Genomic DNA, 19,958 nt, shown 5'->3' on the forward strand with positions numbered 1-19,958 from the left:
GAGCCACTGCTAAAACAGCAACTGATTTTCTTGCTGAAGTTTAAATAAACCTATTTTGAACATACGATTTTGCCTTATAGCCCTCGTGACAACTTTCGCCAAATTTTAGTGCCTATTCTCAAGATAGTATCAGTATTTGGGGTAAGGTAAGGTATACAATATATTATCCCACCAAAGAGGAAAAAAAAAACAGTTGAAAAATCATTAAAAATATATTTGTTAACTTGGGAAAGAATCGAAATGTATCGAAACGAGTTTTCAAAAATCTAACGTAGTACATTTCTGTGGTGTATTTCACATGCGTGTAATTTGTGCCTAACACACGGAGTGGGTGGTGTAGTGGAAGGACCCACCCAGCACTCTTTCCTGCCCCTCGGTTCCCCGGGAAACCCCACGTTTCCTTTGTATGGGGAGCAGGGAACTCCCAGTCCGTCTCCACACACCTTTCTCTCTTTATGCGTTCTTCTAGCTGCCTTTGGCATTTTAAATATTCATGATAACCCAGTGTGAATTAGTAAACAGAACTGTGGTTTCAACAGTAATACTGCGAATACTGCTTCTGACGTGTCTTGTATCAGGTAAAAGTAGTGAGGTTCAGAAAAGCATGTGCGTTTGCTGTCTTCTCTCCATCCAGAGAAGGATTACAGCAGCCTCTGTGACAAGCAGCCGATCGGAAGACTTCTCTTCAGGCAGTTCTGTGACACGAAAGAAGATCTGAAGAAGCGGATTGAGTTCCTGGATGCAGTGGTGAGTGGTTATCACAGCGTTGAACCACCCGAGCCTGTGCTTTTGAGAACTGGAAACTAACTTGAGAGCCCGCTAAGTGGTTAGACCTTGCTCCGAGGTGCGAGTGCATAACCTCGTCCTGGGGTCATGCTGTGTCGGTTTAAAGCGGGTAAAGGAGTAGTTCATGCAGATTACTTCTCAAGCGTTGGAGAATCAAAGGTGTTTACGGACGCAGCTTTGAAACGCACCGCTTTCCCTTCTAAGGAGGCTGAAGAGCTGGTGAAGGCAGCGCTTGTAGAGCCGCCGCCTCCAGTCGCCCCGAGTACTTGGAGATGCCTCCACCCAGAGCACACACAGGGAAGAAAGCTGGTGTAGGATGCAGGGTCACAGGGAAAGGAATTGACTGTCCTTCTAAGTCTGCTGACGTTTCTGTGTCTCCAGCTCGACATTTACCCTGATCTCCTTCTAGGGGAAGAGCTGTTGTGTTTCTGAAACCATAGAGGTAGCACTGGCAAGACTAGAAGCTTCAAAACCATAAAATTCAGAGGCAGCTTAATGGAAAATCGGTAGAGTTTAATAGAAAAGCTCTCTAACCATTAGCTAGCTGTGCCCCGATTATGACACTTCCCTCTCGGCTTTGGCTTGTCCTAGTCACATCAGCAAATATGTATCAACTCCATACTGTATGCAAAGTACTAGCCTATATCATGGGGATTTTATTCATTTTTTCCCCTTAGCTTTTTAAAATTATGTAGCTGTATGTATTCTTTCAGAAAACCGTACGGGGCCCTTGCCTGTTTTGCTGCTTGCTCCTCCTCCGGTAGCTCCCCGGCCGCTCCTTACTGGTGCCTGGACTGGGCTGAGAGATGGCTGGGAGGGAGGCAGTCGGAGCTTCCTTTTTAAGGCTTCTCAGGTTGCGCTCGTGGTAAGGAACCTGCCTGTCAGTGCAGGAGACGTAAGAGACATGGGTTCAGTCCCTGAGTCGAGAAGGTCCCCTGGAGCAGAGCGTGGCAGCCCACTCCAGTGTTCTTACCTGGGAGACTCCATGGGCAGAGGACGCCAGCGGTTTATGGTCCCATAGGGTGGTGCAGAGTCGGACACAACTGAAGTGACTGAGCATGCATGCCTCCTTTTTAAAGCTTTCTATTTCCTACTGGACTGTAGTTGATGTACAATGCTGTGTTAGTTTTAGGTGTACAGCTGAATCTTCTGATAAATCATGAGCCCTTTAGTTGGTAGGTGCCTGGCTTGCTGGCCGTGGCGGCAGGATTAGTTTTTCGACAGTAGACTTGTGGGTGCATAAGCCACACCTGCGTATGCCACCAGGCCTCACTGCAGCTCCGACTCCCCTTGTGGTGGGTGATGCCACTTCTTTGAGCTCCTTGAGTGGGCAGGTGGCGTCTTATCCTCTTCCTTCTCCTGGCCGCGGACATGGTGGTTCGCTCTGTTCCCCGCTCATTGTGTGCTGAATGAATTACACCAACTGTATCAGTCAGGGGCCGAGGAAAGACGTGGAAGCGGTAACAGATATGCTGAGAGATTCATTGCAAGGATCAGCATCCATGATGCTGTGATCTGGCTGGAGGTGGGAAACCCAGCAGGAAGGACAGGAAGGCCTCCCAGCAGTGGGGGAAGCTGCTCTCCCCAGGCAGAGCTTCTCGAGGAAGCCTCAGCTCTGCCTGAAAGGCCTCTGCACTCGTTGAACGAGGAACTCTGGTCACGTCTACAAATACCCAGCAACACTGAGTTAGTGTTTGAGTAACTGGAGATTGTTGCCAGTCTGATTGGCACGTCAGAGGCCATCGCAGAATCACAACAGTTTGTTTCCCATCGATTGTCCACTGTATCGCATCCAGAACTCCTGGAACTTGAGTTGAGCAGTCTGTGAGTAAACAGTGTGCTGGTCGGCGTGCTAGTGAGTTGTGCTGCCTTTGGACGGAGGGGGTGGAGTCGGCTCTGGGAGGGTGGCTGACCCAGGTCCCGGGCCCTGTGCTGGCCTGAGCAGAGGAGGGAGGGAGCTGGACATGGACACGCAGCCCTTCGTCCTGGAGTCCTCTCCGTGTGTTCAGTAGAGCAGCCTCCTTGGGTCTTCGTTCCCCACCTCTCTCAACTCCATCTGCCTTTCAGCTTCACTGCTCTTCAGGGTCCCACTTGCAGAAATGGACATGAGTTTGAGTTGTGTTTCTATACACTATCATCATTTAAAGACCAAAACACTGGTTTGACTCTTTGGGCTTCGTGAGGCCTCTGCATCCTCCTGTCTCCCTGGCTGGGGACGCTGCAGAACAACTTGTTGAAATTCTCTTATATCAGCCTTGGCGATCTCTCCCTTGTCTCTCTTTCTCTTCTCTGTCTTCCCATTCCTTGTTCCTTGCTCATCCTTGATGGGGGTTTAGATACTGATGAGGTGCTGCCTGGGACTGTTTTCTGGCCTGCGTGCTGTCGCCTGCCCTTCGGTTGATGCCTGACACGTGTTTGTGAATGGCGCCCACTCAGGGGTTGCGGACTGCCTTCTTGGGAGCACTGCACACAGGTGTCCAAGTGCCGCTTGGGCTTTCCTAAAACGCCACTGCCGAGAACAGCCCAGGTGGTTCATGTTACTCCGTTTTATTTGGCCACATTTAAGGGCTGAAAATACAGTATGATATAGGGAGCATTGTGGTGTGTGTTGCTTTATTACGTTATTGATCCTTTAAAAATAAGCCAGTGTTTCCCTCACGGCCATCAGTTCCCAAAGAAGAGCGGCAGGCGCTTGATCACTAGAGCTGCTGACTGGTTCTCAGGGCACCGGGTCGGCCCCACGGTCAGAGGGTTTCTGAAACATTACAAAGTCCACAAGGAAGCGTAGCTAACATCTTTCTTCTGTGTCATCTCTGCAATCAGGCAGAATATGAAGTGGCCGCTGATGAGGACCGAAGACGCTGTGGGCTCCTGGCCTTGGACACATTCTTCAGGGGAAAGGTGCGTTTTCTTCTTTAGCATAAAGATTTGTAAATGACTTAAATAATTAGAGCACATAGCCATGTTTACTCAGTTGGAATAAGTAAGTAATGAAATGACTCCGTTTTACTTTGGAGTCAAAGCCCATTTGGGTCTGAATCATCTCTGCCACTCACACTCACTGTGGGAACATCTTTGTGCCCGCTAGACAGTCCACTGGGAGCTGTAGAAGAAAGGTTTCATTTGTGTAGCTTTTAAATCTTTTTTGTTAATTTCTTTTTTCTTCCTCACTTTTTCTGAAGAAAAACTCAAACAGCAAGGGAAGTTGTCAAGGAGAAAGATGCAACTTGGAGAGTTATCCTGGTTGATACAGCAAGTATGGAAGCGGGACGGAGCAGCAAACACCTGCTTTTGTCGTTGTTCAGTCGCTCAGTTGTGTCTGACTCTTTGCGACCCTGTGAACAGCAGCCTACCAGGCTTCCCTGTCCTTCGCTGTCTCCTGGAGTTTGCTCAGACGCACGTGCCATCCAGCCATCTCGTCCTCTGTCACCCCCTTATCCTGCCTCCGTCTTTCCCAGCATCAGGGTCTTCTCCAGTGTCAGCTCTTCACAGCAGGTGGCCAAAGTATTGGAGATTAAGTTTCAGCATCAGTCCTTCCAATGAATATTTAGGGTCGATTTCCTTTAGGATGGACTGGTTTGATGTCCTTGCAGTCTCTCAAGGGACTCTCAAGCGTCTTCTCCAGCACCATGGTTCAGTTCTTTCATGCTCAGCCTTCTTGATGGTCCAACTCTCACAGTCTGTATGTGACTGCTGGAAAAACCATGGCTTTGACTATACAGACTTTTTGTCAACAAAGTGCTATCTCTGCTTTTTAGTATGCTGTCTAGGTTTATTATAGCTTTTCTTCCAAGGAGCAAGTGTCTTTTAATTTCATTGCTACAGTCACCATCCACAGTGATTTTGGAGCCAAGAAAATAAAGTCTGTCACTGTTTCCACTTTTTCCCCATCTCTTTGCCATGAAGTGAAGGGACCAGTTGCCATGATCTTACTTTTTTGAACTTTGAGTTTTAAGCCAGCTTTTTCACTCTCCTCTTTGACCTTCATCAAAAGGCTCTTAGTTCCTCTTCGCTTTTTGCCATTAGGGTGGTGTCATCTGCATGTCTGAGGTTATTGATATTTCTCTGGGCAATCTTGATTCCAGCTTGTGCTTCGTCCAGCCTGGCATTTTGCATGATGTACTCTGCATATAAGTTAAACAACACAGTGACAATATATAGCCTTGACGTACTCTTTTTCCAGTTTGGAACCAGTCTGTTGTTCCATGTCTGGTTCTAACTGTTGCTTCTTGACCTGCATACAGATTTTTCAGGAGGCAGGTAAAGAGGTGAAGTAAAGTGAAGTGAAGTCGCTCAGTCGTGTCCGACTCTTTGTGACCATATGGGCTGTAGCCCACCAGGCTCCTAGGTCCAAGGGATTTTCCAGGCATGAATACTGGAGTGGGTTGCCATTTCCTTCTCTAGGGGAATCTTCCTGACATGGGGATTGAACCCAGGTCTCCCGCATTGTAGGCAGATGCTTTACTGTCTGAGCTACCAGGGAAGCCCTGGAGGCAGGTAAGGTGGTCTGGTATTCCCATCTCTTTAAGAATTTTCCACAGTTTGTTGTGATCCACACAGTCAAAGGCCTTAGTATAGTCAATGAAGCAGAAGTAGATGCTTTTCTGGAATTCTCTTGCTTTTTCTGTGATCCAGCAGATGTTGGCAATTTGATCTCTGATTCCCCTGCCTTTTCTAAATCCCGCTTGTACATCTGGAAGTTCTCTGTTAATGTACTGTTGAAGCCTCATGTGGAGAATTTTGAGCATTACTTTGCTAGCATGTGAGATGAGTGCAACTGTGTGGTAGTTTGAACATTTTTTGGCATTGCCCTTTTTTTGGGAATGGAATGAAATCTGACCTTTTCCAGTCCTGTGGCCACTGCTGAGTTTTCCAAATTTGCTGGCGTATTGAGTGCAGCACTTTCACATCATCATCTTTTAAGCTTTGAAATAACTCAGCTGGAGTTCCATCACTTCTCCTAGTTTTGTTCGTAGTAATGCTTCCTAAGGCCCACTTGACCTCACACTCCAGGATGGTTTACAAACAACAGGAATTTATTGCTTACAGGTCTGGAAGCTGATAGCCAGCACCTCCTTGCTGTGTCCTTACGTGGTGGAAGAGGTGTGGGGTGTTTCTGGAGCCTCCGCTGTAAGGACTCCAGCCCCACTCACAGGAGCTCCATCCACTTGATCTAAGCATCTCCTAAGGGCTCTACTTCCCAGTATCGTCACTTTGGGGGTTAGGAATTCAACGTATGTATTTGGGGCACACATTCAGATCATAGCTCTCGTATATAGAACATCTTGAGTGTTTATACAAATTAGGGAGAAAGAAAGCTGCGAGAGCTAGTAAATGAGTTCAGCAAGGTTGCAGGATACTAGATCACTAAACAAAATTCAATTGTGTTTCTATACACTATCATCATTTAAAGACCAAAAATGAAATTAAAGCAACTCCATTTACAATAGCATAAAAAAGAATAGAATAGTTAGCAGTAATTGTTTATAACAAAATAAGTGCAACCTTTAATACACTGAAAACTTCATAGCATCATTGAAAGAAAGTAAAGCAGAACTGTAATAAAATGGAAAGACATCCTGTGTTCACAGATTAGAAGATTTAAGATTGATTTGTAGATTCAATATAATCTGTATCAAAATCTTAACTTCCTTTTTTCGAAGAAATTAACAAGTAGATCTTAGAATTCATACACATACTGAAAGGATCACGAATAGTTACAACAACCTTAAAAAAGAAAAACAAAGTTGGAGGACTTACACCTCTCAGTTTCAAAACTTCACTACAAAGCTGCAGGACAGTATGGTCCCGGCCTGAGGACAGACTCACAGATCCACAGCGCAGAGCCGAGGGCCTGGAAGCCGTCAGCTGACTCACAGGAAGGCTGCCAGGGCTGTTCATGTGGGGAAAGCAGAGTCTTTTCCATAAATGGTGCCAGGACAGCTGGGTCCCCATGTGCAGAAGAAGGAAGTTGGACCCTTGTTTGATACTGTATACAAAAGGTAACTCGAATGTGAACACCATGCTATTCTAGAAGAAACCTCTCAGGTGTGACTCTTTGCTGTAGAACTTCAGGTGCAAAGCTTCATGACCTTGGTTTAGACAGTGGTTTCTCATATGTGACTTTGAAAAGACAGCAACAAAAGAAAAAAACAGATGAACTGAACTTCATCAACACACAGTACCGCAAAGATCACCATGAAGGAGAGAAGGCAGCCTGTAGATTGGGGGAGCTGTGTGCAGGCCCCGTGTCAGACAAGGAGCAGGCGTCCGAGATACACCTTACAGCGCAACAATAGGAAGACAACGCAGTGTTTAAAAAATAGTAAAGATTTGTATTTTTCAGTTCATTCGCTCTTTGCGACCCCATGGACTGCAGCACCCAGACCTCCCTGTCCATCACCAGCTCCCAGAGTTTACTCAAACTCATGTCCATTGAGTCGGTGATGCCATCCAACCATCTCATCCTCTGTCGTCCCCTTCTCCTCCCGCCTTCAATCTTTCCCAGCATCAGGGTCTTTTCCAACGAGTCAGTTCTTGGAATCAGCTAGATGGTCAAAGTATTGGCGTTTCAGCTTCAGCATCGGTCCTTCCAATGAATATTCAGAACTGATTTCCTTTAGGATGGACTGGTTGGATCATTTAACAGAGGATAATAAGCATACATCTGCAAAATCTACCCCCACTCCTTCCCCACCAGTGGACTTTCCCATCAGAGTTCTCATTGTCCAAAACTTTAAAACAAGGCACTGGGTCATTTGGTAATTTTCCCTGGCAATTACCTTTCCTGAAAAATAAGTATTGTTCCTTAATTTAAAGCCCCAGAAGCAATCTGTATTCCACTTTCCTTGTGCTTAGTATCAGACCAGTGGTACCATCCTCAGCTTGGCACACTCAGGTTGCCTCACGACTCTGCTCATGGGGGATCTGAGCATTGCTTTTTTTCCCTGTGGAAATAAATTCTGTTAGGGTGTTTTCTGAGACACTGCGGGAAGGATCTCTGTTTGGAGTAAGTCATTAAATAGTCTTCATAGAATTAACCTGCTGTTTAATTTAGCTTCAGGAAATTGAGACATTTGGACGGGAAATAATACTATGGAAAACCCTAAGAGCTATTTCTGTAAAACGTGTATTTTTGAGACAAGTGTTGGAATTTAATGGCTTTGTCTTCTGGAAATTTTGTCTTGTTTCTGTTTGGCCCTGTGCCTGGAGCAATGCATATTTGATGAGTCAGTGAGTGAACAAACTTTACCCTCGTGGTAGCCTCACCACGCAGGAAGAGGGTGGCCTCGGGGCGCACCGCTCAGGTGTGGCCCCACTGCTGCCTCTGGGGCTGTGCCGGAGCGCTCCATAGGTGGTCGGGTCTGTTTCGCTGGGTCGCTATGAGGCTAAATGACATAACTCATCCCTTGTATTAGGCGATCTGAATGACAGCTATAAATCGTTATTAGTTATAACAGTATTATTGGTTTTGGGGGGAAATGTGAGTTTACTTCTTGTATATGCCTATCAGTAGTTAAGCATCTTTGATTTATAGAAAACAAAAAGTTGTATTGTAGTTATTCAGCTGCCCCACAGCCAGAAATCGGCAGGTTCAGTGTACAGTTGAGTGTGTTCTGTGTATTTCTTTTTTTCCGATAAATCAGGACAGCAGTTTTGCTGTGTGTTTTCTTTTTCCAGAATCCTCTGCGTGAGGGTCAGGAGAGTGGGGAGCTGGTGTGTGGGGATGTTGGTGAGAATGTGGACTCCTAGAGCCTTTTTGCGGAGCAGTCTTGCAATAAATGCCAGTGTTTTAAATGTGTGTGTCCTTTGAGCTGGTGTTTCTCCTTCTAGGAACCTTCCTTATAAAACACAAGTGTGGACAAGGTCCAGGCAGTGGTGTTTGCTGTGGAGAGGACTGGCGCCTGGAATGGCTGAGGGGCAGAAGCCTGTCCTCCGGGAGCCATGCAGCCATTGAGGAGGCAGGGTATCTCTGTGGGTGTCAGCATGGACTCACCAGACTATGCATGTATTTATCCCTTTCTGTGAGGCGGGGAAATGTGTCTACTTCTGAGTATATGTGTTTACATTTTAATTGTAATTTAAAAAAAGCAAATTTCCCATCGTAACCATTTCAAGGTGTACAGTTCAGTAAAGTACATTCACACTGACCTGCGTGCACACCGTCACCACCGCCTGTCTCCTGGGTGGTTTTCATCTTGCACAACTGCAATTCTGTCCCCATTAAACACTAACTCCCTCTGGCCCTGCCCGCAGCCCCTGGCCCCCTACCATCTGCTTTCTGTCTATGAATCTGACTAGTCTAGGGACCTCATGTAAGTGGAATCACACAGTATATTCTTTTTGTGACTGGCTTATGTCACTTAGCATAGTGTCCCCAAGGTTCCTCCACATGGTAACAGGTCTTAGAATTCCTTTCTTTTTTGAAGCTGAATAATATTCTGTGTCTGGATAGACCACACTGTGTTTGTCCATCCACCATTGCTGGACACTTGGGTGGTTCCCATGTTTCCAGTGTCGGGAGTAATGCTGTGAATGTGGGTGTATGGGCATCTTTTGGGGGCCCTACAGAGGAATGGTCGGAAGAGGCAGCTGACACACGGCACTCTGGAAAGCGAGACTGGTGGGGGCGAAGGGGGTGCCCTGACCTGTCATTTCATATACTTCACGGTGTGGTTGTTGTCAGTAAGCGTTGATTCTCTCTTCAGCTGATCATTTATGAAACCACTAACTTTCGCGATTGGTTTGTGCTGTCTGAAGGGTTCACCAGCCCCTCTACCAGAAATACCCGAAGACGTGGTGTTCAGGTGCAGGCAGAGGCTGTGGGAGGACCCATCCAAAGACGTCTTCGAGGAGTGCACCAGGTGAGTGGGTGCACACGGCCGGGCCCCTCCCGGGGCCGGATCCGGCAGCCTCTCCACGGGGGCGTGTCCTCTCTGGATGAGGGCGGTCCCCTCCACCGTCAGACGGATGAGGAGTGGCAACCACACATTCAGGGACATCCTGAAACGCCAGGTCGCAAGCGTGGCTTTGCTGCCTGCCCGACCGCTCTGCCAGCCTTCCACAGGGCTCGTTCCAGGGTGAGAGCAGCCCCACAGAGCATGCACTGCAAAGATCTCTTCTGCAGACCTTTGCAGTCAGGGCAGGAACATCCCGAGTCTGAGCAGTCGCCTGAGTTCCGCTTCCTCGTGTGCTCAGGAGGAAAGAGTGGGGCTGAGGTGGCCTGGCCCCAGGCGTGGAGTTGTTTGTAAGCAGACGTTCATTCGGGTGTCACTCATTCCCTCAACACGCGCGTCCTGAGCCCTGGCCTGTCGGGACCCGAGTCCACTCCCTGGGGTGGCCGCAACGCGAGGCCGACCCAGGAGCCAGGAGCTGCGGGCAGGCCGTCAGCAGGGCTGAGTGTCTGAGCACCCCACAGAGGCTCCTTCTTTCCCCTTCCTGCTTCTGTTGAAACTCTGTTCTGAAGTTGAGAACCATGGGAGTTGCACATGACTGGAGAGACTGGTCCGAAATTCTGCCTTCTCTGTGCAGAAATTGCAAGAGATAGGCATAACAGCTGATAATCTTTAAACAGGTGTTGGTATTCAGGCATCTGTCTATTTGATTAGTTCATGTGACAGGTGGCTCTTCACTCCTACATGTTTATTAACTGCCGTTTACCATCAGCTGCACGTGGCGTCGGATAACTGGAGCCGGCAGCACGTCGTGTGGCCTCTAGGCGTTTGTGTTCTTATTCTGCCTCATCCCCGTCTTGTTACGGCCTTTATTTCCCCCAGACCTTCCTTTCTCATTTTGGCTCCCAGAATCCTGGTCCTGTGTAGTGAGCTAAGTGAGTCCTCTCTGCTCCACGGCTCCCACATGAAGCTCTGGTGAGAGTCCGCACGTGACGGGAGCGTGAAGGGGAACGTGTCAGAAACCATTGCTGAGCTGATGCACAGTTTTCAGGGTCTTGTGTGCAGCAGGTTTGCGTGCCAGACCAGGGCAGTGGCGCAGAGTCTGTTGCTTTGAGGCAAGGAGTATTGGGAAGCAAAGTTGAGAGCCTGGGGAGGTGGCTTAGTTGTTGACCTTAGTAACTTACACAGACCGTGAAATAGACAAACGAGGTAGGATCAGGCAGTGCTTGTGTTCTTTCATGGAGACACCTAAGGACCTCTATAAAGGGGACTAACTGAGCCGACAGCGTTGGACTCCTGACTGGTTCGCAAGTATTTGGAGCTGAGCTACCCACGCGCTCGCCAGGGACAGGCCCCCAGGGCAGGGCCGCCACCGCTCACACGCGGGCGTGAGGGCCCGGCCTCCAGGACGGGTTCCGTTCTAGGACTGCAGCGGCGGCCTCTCAGCACCAGTGACCCTGACAGACAGCTGTGTTGATGTGGGTTGTGACGGCACCGGTGTCCCGCTGTCCTGCAGAGCAGGGACGTGGTCCCCTGGCGTGTGGCCTCTGGTAAGCCCTTCCGTGAGAATGAGACTTTAAGACGGTAATGAATGACTTGTGCTTCTATAAACACAGCGTCGTTACTGAATTCCCTCTGAAGTGCAGGTCGTTCAGTGGTGTCCGACTCTTTGCGACCCCATGGGCTATACAGTCCATGGACTTCTCCAGACTGGAACACTGGAGTGGGCAGCCTTCCCCTTCTCCAGGGGATCTTCCCAGCCCAGGGGTCGAAGCCAGGTCTCCTGCACTGCAGGCGGATTCTTTACCAGCTGAGTCACAAGGGAAGCCCAACTCCCTTGCAAGGGTCTCGGAAGGAGGGAGCCTCAGAACACAAGTTGAGAAGTGCTGTGCTGTGACATCAGTCAACCCAGGAACATCTGAATAACCTCTTTTTACAAAGTAAAGGGAAGCAAATCAAGTGACTTGCTCAGAAGTCTGAAACCAGTGCGGTGCTGGGATTATTCTCACAGCGTCCTCACTCACGACCTGCTAGCGGCTCCCAGACAGGCCGTGGGCACTCCCAGGGCAACCTCACCACGCCTGGGGGATGGCTCCCTCCCTCTCTGTCAGTGACTCCGCTGCAGCTCAGGCGGTCCCCCTCTGCTCCCCACCCAGGATCAGTGCGCTGCAGCCGCAGGACTCTGGCCACCCCGTCCCCCAGCTGGACGCCGACTCACCTGTCTCCTTGACTGAGAGGTCAGAGTCGTCAGGACGGCCTGTGGATGGTCCCTCTAGCGTCGGCTCCGTAGATGCTGATCCATTGCAGCGCTGTTTTAAAGGGCAGGCTGTGTCCTGTCCCTCACCTGCTCCCCAGGGACCAATTGTATTCCTACTCTCATAAAGTCATCAATAAACCTAAGAGGCAGGGCTTATTGCAGAAGATTTCTTGAAGAAACGTGTAGCATCAAACAATACTGCTGCTGCTGCTGCTGCTAAGTCGCTCAGTCGTGTCCGACTCTGTGCGACCCCATAGACGGCAGCCCACCAGGCTCCCCCGTCCCTGGGATTCTCCAGGCAAGAACACGGGAGTGGGTTGCCATTTCCTTCTCCAGTGCATGAAAGTGAAAGTGAAGTCGCTCAGTCGTGTCCGTCTCTTCAGACCCCATGGACTGCAGCCCACCAGGCTCCTCTGTCCAGGGGATTTTCCAGGCGAGAGTACTGGAGTGGGGTGCCATTGCCTTCTCCGAAACAATGTACTGAGTGCTTTAATTAGTTAATTGTATTACTGTCTTTGGTTCTGCGGGGTCTTGCTGCGTGGGGCTTTCTCTAGCTGCAGGGAGGGTGCTGCTCTTCGTTGTGTCACATGGGCTTCTCACGTGGTGGCCCCTCTTGTTACGGAGCACCGGCTCCAGGCGCGGGGGCTTCAGCAGTGCGGCCCGTGGGCTCAGCGCTGTGTCTCATGGGCTTAGTTGCCCTGCGGTGTGTGGGATCTTCCCGTACCAGGGGTCGAACCCATGCCCCCTGCGTTGGCAGGCAGATTCTCAACCACTGTACCACCAGGGAAGTCCCTGAGAGCTTTGTTTCTAATATTTAAAGAAAAGGTGACATCACATATTAACAGTTTCTACCCTATGACTGTTATCACTTGTACATTTGCACTCATGTTAACTGCAAGCTGTTTACCTTTCCTCCTGAAATACATGTGCCTCCATGACTGCAGGCATACACATGCACACGCACACACATACACAGCTTGAGTGTATTTTAAACTATTGTTTTTCTGCTGGGAGATTATTTTTATCAAGTAATTACTTCACTGATATTCTAATACTTAAAAAGGACCTCTGACTTTAAGAAGGTAAATCGATTTTCTTTCCTTTGAAATAATGGTAGCATTGGAAACTAGTGTGAGATTCTGTAATTGCAAAATTCAATATACTGAATTATGGGTAATGATTCATTTTTCCCATATTCAGCACTCACTCGTGCATTAAATCACAGAGTTGTCTTCATTTTGTATTGCAGCCAGATATACATAGTTGTGTAAAATCTCTTTCTAGAATTGTCCATGACCATTTAAGTGAAGAAGCATTTGAAGAATACCAAGAAAGTGCATATTTTTCTCGATTTTTACAGTGGAAATGGCTGGAAAGGTATGTTCTCATCTGACATTTAGTGAAAACAAATCGAGACTTCCATTACTGCATTTTGACTGATGTATACCTTTCTGTCTGTCAGAATGCCATTGGAAATCTCATTATTAATATTGTACAACTTCTCCTGATCCAGTGGGCTCTGTGTTCTCTTGTTAAAATGACAGTCAGCCCTGCTGCTGCCGTCGTGAGACAGTAAGCCATGTCCTGGATTCACAGAAACAGAATCCGCTGTGGTGCTTGGGTCTTTGCCATCTCAGCCTCTACCCAGACGCCTACTAGCTGTGTGTCCTCAGGCAGTGACGTGGCCTGCATGGGCTTTGGGTCCCTTTTGTGTAAAATAGAACCCACCACCTGGAGAAGGAAATAGCAGCCCACTCCAGTATTCTTGGAAATCCTGTGGACAAGAGGAGCCTGGTGGGCTACAGTCCACGGGGTCACAGAGAGTCAGACACGACTTGGTGACTGAGCCGCCACCACCACCTGGTCTGCTCGAGGCACCAGAGGAGTGAGTGCAGAACACTCAGCGCAGAGCTCAGTGCACAACAGAAGTGCTCAGGGAGCGTTCCGTTCAGTTCAGCCGCTCAGTCGCGTCCGACTCTGCGACCCCATGGACGACGGCAGCACGCCACGCCTCCCTGTCCCATCACCAGCTCCGGGAGGTTACTCAAATCCGTGTCCATTGAGTCCGTGATGCCGACCATCTCATCCTCTGTGTTAGCTGCCACCAGTGTTGCTGTTGTTACAGTGACTGTTGATTTATTAAATTTCAGTTCTAGCTCATACAGGTTTCTTTTGCTACGACGTCAGCACCGCCTTTGAGGTTCTTTTTCAGAGAGCAGCTCCCTGTCAGTGTCACTTCCCTCCCCAGCCTTCCGAGAGGCCCCGAGAGCTGTGCCAAGGAGAGCACAGAGCGGTTTCAGGGTGGGGCTGGCGCAGACACGTGTTTAGTTCAGGCGGTGAGGGCAGCAGGGTCATTCTGTGTCTGTCTTCAGAGTCTTCACAATTTTAAACGTTCACGTGCTTGTCTCTTAAAAGCCGCCCCACTGAGGAGCCATGCCTCTGAGCACAGGCAGCTGGTCCTGGGCCCCCTCCCCAGCGTCCCCTTCTCAGGCCAGGCCAGGGGCTAGGTAGGTTTTTCTCTTTCCAAATAGCAGTGTGATGTGAGACCTGAGGATTTCTTTTTTCCTTGTCATTAATTAGGCAACCAGTGACAAAGAGCACGTTCAGGCACTACAGAGTCCTGGGGAAAGGTGGGTTTGGAGAGGTAAGTCGAACCTGACTGCTGTGAGCAGTACTTCTAGAAAAGCCGAAGGGGGTCACAGAAAGGCGTGGTCTTCAGGTAACGTATCGACTCTGCCAATACAGTTATTTCTTTACTGTGTATTTTAGGAATACTTTTAGCAGCCATGAGAATTAAGATTGAACTTTGAGCAAAAGGTACACGCTTTTAAAAAATTCAGAGATCCGGTGGGAAGAATGATTCACTATCTTTGTGATTTTACATGTCAGTTCTTAGTTCTTAAAGAGGTTGTTTTCTCATGTTATCAATGTTCAAGTTTAGTAAGGTTGTCCTAACTGAAAAGATTATTATGTTTCCATATGGTGGAGTTTCTGACATTCCATTCTCATAACTGAGGACTAGCCTAGAGGTGCACATAGTACAGGGTATATTACTAAATTTTATTAAATATTATTGAATATGTTTATTTAACTTATTTAATAAGGATGTGTATGTACCTTACACCTACTTCGAAAGGTGTTAGAAAATATGGAAATTGGGGAAGATCCTAAAGACACTCCCCACAAGTTCCCGAGAGACAGTCTTTCAATGGGGTCGGAGACGGTGTGGAGGGGCAGGCTCCTGTCACGCCCTGTGCCGCGGCTGAAGGAGATGCTCACGGCCCTGCTGAGTGTGTGGAGCGGTCGTTTGAGTTCAAGCCTTGCTAAGTCCCAGAGCCGGGCGAGCCGGGTCAGAGCTGGGCACGCCGTCTGCTTGCGATTCGCATGGCATGTGCTCCCAAATTCCAGTCCAGAACCATGGCCAGCGCCAGCCCGGGAGGAGTCACACCGCTGGCGCCTCCTGTCACCACTTGCAGTGGCTGCGAGAGGGACTGGTTGGCATGCCAGCCTTGGGAGAGCCCGCGGGGCGACCGCTGAGGTCCTGGAGGCCGCCTGGTGCTCTGCGAGCCCCGCCGCGGCATGCCAGGCCCTCTGCGGGAGACGTGTCTGTGTCTGCAAGGAGTCCGTCTCCTGATGCGGCTCCAGAGCGCTCGGTCCTCGCCGCCCGTCCCACACTGCCTCCAGGGGCAGAGGAAGGAAACTTCCAGCACCCGGCTCTTGTGTCTACAAAGCAGTGAAGCCCCTGGTCTGGCCACACAGAGGTCTTAACAATGGACTCAGCAGGAACACGTTGGTAGTTTTCACTGTCGTGAAAAGACTCGGTGTACACATGATCTTATACAGCGCTTTTTTAACACATAGACTTGTGCTCCCGACAAACGGCTGGGAGGACAAATAAACGGCTGTGGCTTGTCACAGACGTGCTCTGGGAGTGCTGCGCTGCGTCAGGCGCGGGGTGGGAGTCAGCGGACTGTCCTTTCTCTCGGGAATGCCAGTTAGAACCCTGCGACTAAGGCAGACGCCTGGGGCCCTTTGAGTGCAAATGCCGGCCGTGTATTCACCTCTGCCAGATGCTGGCGCCTCTCCTGGAGGTGTGAGCGGCCGACGCTTTGCTCTCGTTCGTCAACAGCACTGCTTTCCCATCGGCCCTGAGTCCCCCAGGCGGCCCTGGCGGGCCCTGAGCCCGGCGCAATGCACAGGGCCGGCGAGCATCCCGGCCTGCGTGGCAGGCGGCGTAGAGAGCACGTCCTGGGGACCCACACACCCTGAGGTCAAGCTCCTGTGCCTCTGCTTCCAGCTGTGCGATCAGGGAGCCTGCCTTGGTCTCCTCCAGCAGAGGGGTCATGAGCCCTGCTTCACCATCGCTGTGAGGAGCAGCTGAGGGGCTGCAGCGCCTGGCACCCCACCTCTTCTCCCTTCTCACTCTCTGACTTGGCAACTCCACTTGAAGGAATCTGTCTTCAGTGCATGATAAGAGATGTGCGAAGACTATGTGCCAATGCTTCATGGTCGGAAAATGATGAGATGCGTTTTGGAATAGTCACATATTTGTAAAACGTTTAATGATGAGAAGATAGTCACACAGTAAGATGAAAAAAGATTATTATCTGTTCTGTAACATAAGCCCAATTTCCCCTAAAAGCCAGAGGTTGTGGGGGAGCAAGCTATCTATCATTTGCATATATATGTATAAAGGGGGCACTTCGAAGCTTATGCAGTGCAGTATCAGTGATAGTTATCTTAGAATTGGGGTGTTTTATCATTGTCTTTATTAATATTTTCAATATTTTCCACAATGAGGTTTATATTTTACCATCAGAATTATTTGGGTTGATGGATACAATTGTATCATGTCTTCGCTTTTAAAGTGATCCTCAGGGGGACTTCCCTGGTGGTCCATGGCTAAGACTTGGTGCTCCCAATGCAGCGGGTCCAGGTTCAATCCCTGGCCAGAGAACTGGATTTCACATGTCCCACCTCAAGATCCTGCATGATGCAACAGAGATCCCACATGCTGTAGCTAAGAGCCGGCAGAGCCAAATAAATAAATATGTAAAATTAATTTAGTTAAAATTAAAAAAATTAAGTAATCCTCTGTGCACATGTGTGTGGCATGTGTGTGTGCAGATGTGGGGCATGTGTGTCTGGGGTGTGGGGCGGGTGGCAGTCAGCGGAACCCTGACAGCTTGCGTAGATAGCCTGGAAGCTGGAAGGCTGGTGGTGGTTGTTCAGTTGCTCAGCTGTGTCCGACTCTGCAACTGCATGGACTGTAGCCCGCCAGGCTCCTCTGTCTGTGGGATTTTCAGGTGAGAGTACTGGAGTGGGCTGCTGCTTCCTCCTCCAGGGGATCTTCTGACCCAGGGGTTGAATCCACGTCTCCTGCAGCTCCTGAGTCGGCAAAGAAGTTCTTTGCTGCTGAGCCGCCAGGGGAGGCTGGACGCTGGGGGCTTTGCTGTGCTGTTCTCTTCACTCACCTTTGTCTGGAAGTTTTCATAATGTGAAGTAACACATAAATATTACTTTAAGAGCTAATTAAGTAAAATAAAGGTATGAAAGTCTATGGATTCTATGAGATACACGTATTCTTGAATTCTAAAAGTAATCAAGAATATTTACTGTCAGAAACTTTCATTCTTGTGCAGAAAGTAGAAAGACGCGGGGAGACGTATTTAAGCAGATGCAGCAGGATCTCACAGAGCACGTTCTGCCATCTCTGTGCTCGGTTCATAAGCTCCCTTCTTAAACAAGGACCCGAGGGTCAGAGGGCAGTGCCCACGGGGACCCAGCCGCGGCCGTGACGGCCGTGGTCTTGGCTCCACAGAGTCCATGCTGCTCTTGACCAGAGGGAGTTGTCATGGAGAACACTCTTTTCTCTTGGTAGCCTGAGAACTGCCAAGTGGATATGAACTGTTGTTTTTTTTCCAAAAACTAGGTTTGTGCCTGTCAAGTGCGAGCTACAGGAAAAATGTATGCCTGTAAGAAGCTAGAGAAGAAAAGGATAAAGAGGAGGAAAGGGGAGGCCATGGCCCTAAACGAGAAGAGGATCCTAGAGAAAGTGCACAGTAGGTTTGTAGTAAGTATCTCCTCTGTCCTCCCGGGGATGGGGAGCTGGGCAAGTGGCGTTCGTCCGGCGCGCCTGCCGCTGGACACAAGCCCGTCCTAGCCGAGCGTGTGCGGGGTTCGCTGTCTGGCCGCTGGCGGGGAGCGGTGCAGGAGCAGCCCTCCACTGTCCTGCCCGGCCCTCCCTGGACACAGACAGGCGGTTTGTGATGAGTCTGTCCCTGTCCCCACCCCCGGTCTGGCGCTGACCCTCTGCCCTCTGGGGGCATCAGCAGATGGGCTCACGCTGTGGTTGGCCGAAGCCCCAGATGGGTGAGGGGCTTGAAGATGCTTCTCTGCCCAGCCCCTCACCCAGGCCTCGTCTGTGCCCGCCTCCGCCCCCTTTCTGGGTCACTACTGGCCCTCAGCGGGCCCAGCTGTGTGAGGCCTGACTCCACCCTCCCTGCGTGGGTCAGGGCTGAGCCCAGGGGTCCTGGGTCCGGGCTGTGCCTTAAGTAGCGGGGTTTGCATCTCCGCAGCTGCTTCCTCCACCTAATTGCATGTTGAAGGAAGAGAGGGAAAGGCAAGTCACCGAAGGCTGCGTGGCATCACTTACTTCTCAGTCCTGAGGCCGGCGGCATTTGCTGGCACAAAGCCTCCACGACAGACAGGCCTTCAGAGCTGTCCCCTCGTTTAACAGCAAGGGTTTGCGTGGGTGACACGTCAGCCTATGTACATGCTTTACAACCTATGTACATGTACAAACCTTTGATAAAACGGGCTCATCTTAGAGTCGCTTTAAACATATTTGTGTACCTACCTCCACACCCCAAAATCTAGTCTAGTGCTATGAAAGGCACATAGATAATAGTTATGGTTTATTCTACTGAAATACAATATTTTGGTTTCTGTACTCCTGGCCTCTCGCCAGGAAATACTTTCCTTTGCCCTTGATTCTCTTCCTTACTTCCTGCTTACGGCCGATCTGAGGGGGTCCTGACTGGTACTTCTGTCGAGTTCATCTCCTCTCCTCCGCACAGCCCCTCCCCAACCCCCCACCACAACACGACTGTGTGTGTAGGCAGTCCAAGGCTCTCTAGACAACTGGTTGAGAATTTGGCCAGGTTATTAGATATGGCACCAATTAGATAGAAAACAGTTTGAAAAACTTTGATTGAAACCATTTACAATAGCATTAAGAAATATCAGAATCTAGGCAAAAATCCAATGAAATGTGCAAGACTTGTACACTGGAAACTGTAAAACACTATTTACAAAAACTTAAAGATGCCCTATGCAAACGGTGGGGGTGCCCTGTTCACAGACTGGGAGCCTCAGGGCTGTGATGGCAGTAAGATGAGTGAAATGCAGCCCCAGCCAGAATCCCAGAAGGGCGTGTGTGTGTGTACTCAGGGGTGTAAACTGACGTGCAGACCCGCAGGAAAGGGGGTGAAGAGCTTGAACAGGCACTTCACGAGAGAGGCTCACAAAACCAGTATATGGGCACATCTGAGACGCATCCCCTACGTGTGCACGTAACAGAGGTGCCGGAGGTGAGACCACAGGAAAGACCCGCACCTTCAGGGTGTGACTGGTGACACAGACGCCGGAAGAATCGAGCGGCTCTGGACCCCTCCTGCACTGCCGGAGGCGTCTGCCTTCCACGCTGAACGCAGACAGGCTGTGAGTGTGCACTGCCCGTGCCCAGCAGCCAGAATGTAGCTTCCAGGGGCGCCACGCCAGGTTCTCTGTGAAGGTTGGCGCCTGCTTGCTTAGACACGGCTTCCCCAGTGGCTCAGCGGCCAAGAATCCACCGGCCAGTGCAGGAGACGTGGGAGACTCAAGTTTGATCCCTGGGTGGGGACGATCCCCTGGAGAAGGAAATGACAACCCGCTCCAGTGTTTTTGCCTGGGACGTTCCGTGGACAGAGGAGCCGGGCGGCCTACAGTCCACGGGCTCACAGGGTTGGACACAACCGAGC

At 49.8% G+C, this 19,958-nt stretch overlaps 1 protein-coding gene across 12 annotated transcripts in view; it reads left to right on the forward strand.

The window, feature by feature from the left end:
• The window catches only part of GRK4 (G protein-coupled receptor kinase 4), a 57,532-nt gene that overhangs the window by 21,116 nt on the left and 16,458 nt on the right, over positions 1 to 19,958 (forward strand). For 9 of the 12 annotated variants that reach the window (XM_065914558.1, XM_065914560.1, XM_065914561.1 and 6 more), the window contains 6 exons: positions 635 to 747; positions 3,610 to 3,687; positions 9,547 to 9,650; positions 13,222 to 13,314; positions 14,518 to 14,581; positions 17,870 to 18,010. In XM_065914558.1, coding sequence (XP_065770630.1) covers positions 635 to 747; positions 3,610 to 3,687; positions 9,547 to 9,650; positions 13,222 to 13,314; positions 14,518 to 14,581; positions 17,870 to 18,010 — 593 coding nt within the window. Of the gene's footprint in view, positions 1 to 634; positions 748 to 3,609; positions 3,688 to 9,546; positions 9,651 to 13,221; positions 13,315 to 14,517; positions 14,582 to 17,869; positions 18,011 to 19,958 lie in introns of those variants that run through there. The other 3 variants (XM_065914563.1, XM_065914557.1, XM_065914564.1) reach the window with 2 other exon arrangements.

This window comes from Muntiacus reevesi, chromosome 22 (assembly GCF_963930625.1).
Source record: "Muntiacus reevesi chromosome 22, mMunRee1.1, whole genome shotgun sequence".
NCBI lineage: Eukaryota > Metazoa > Chordata > Mammalia > Artiodactyla > Cervidae > Muntiacus > Muntiacus reevesi.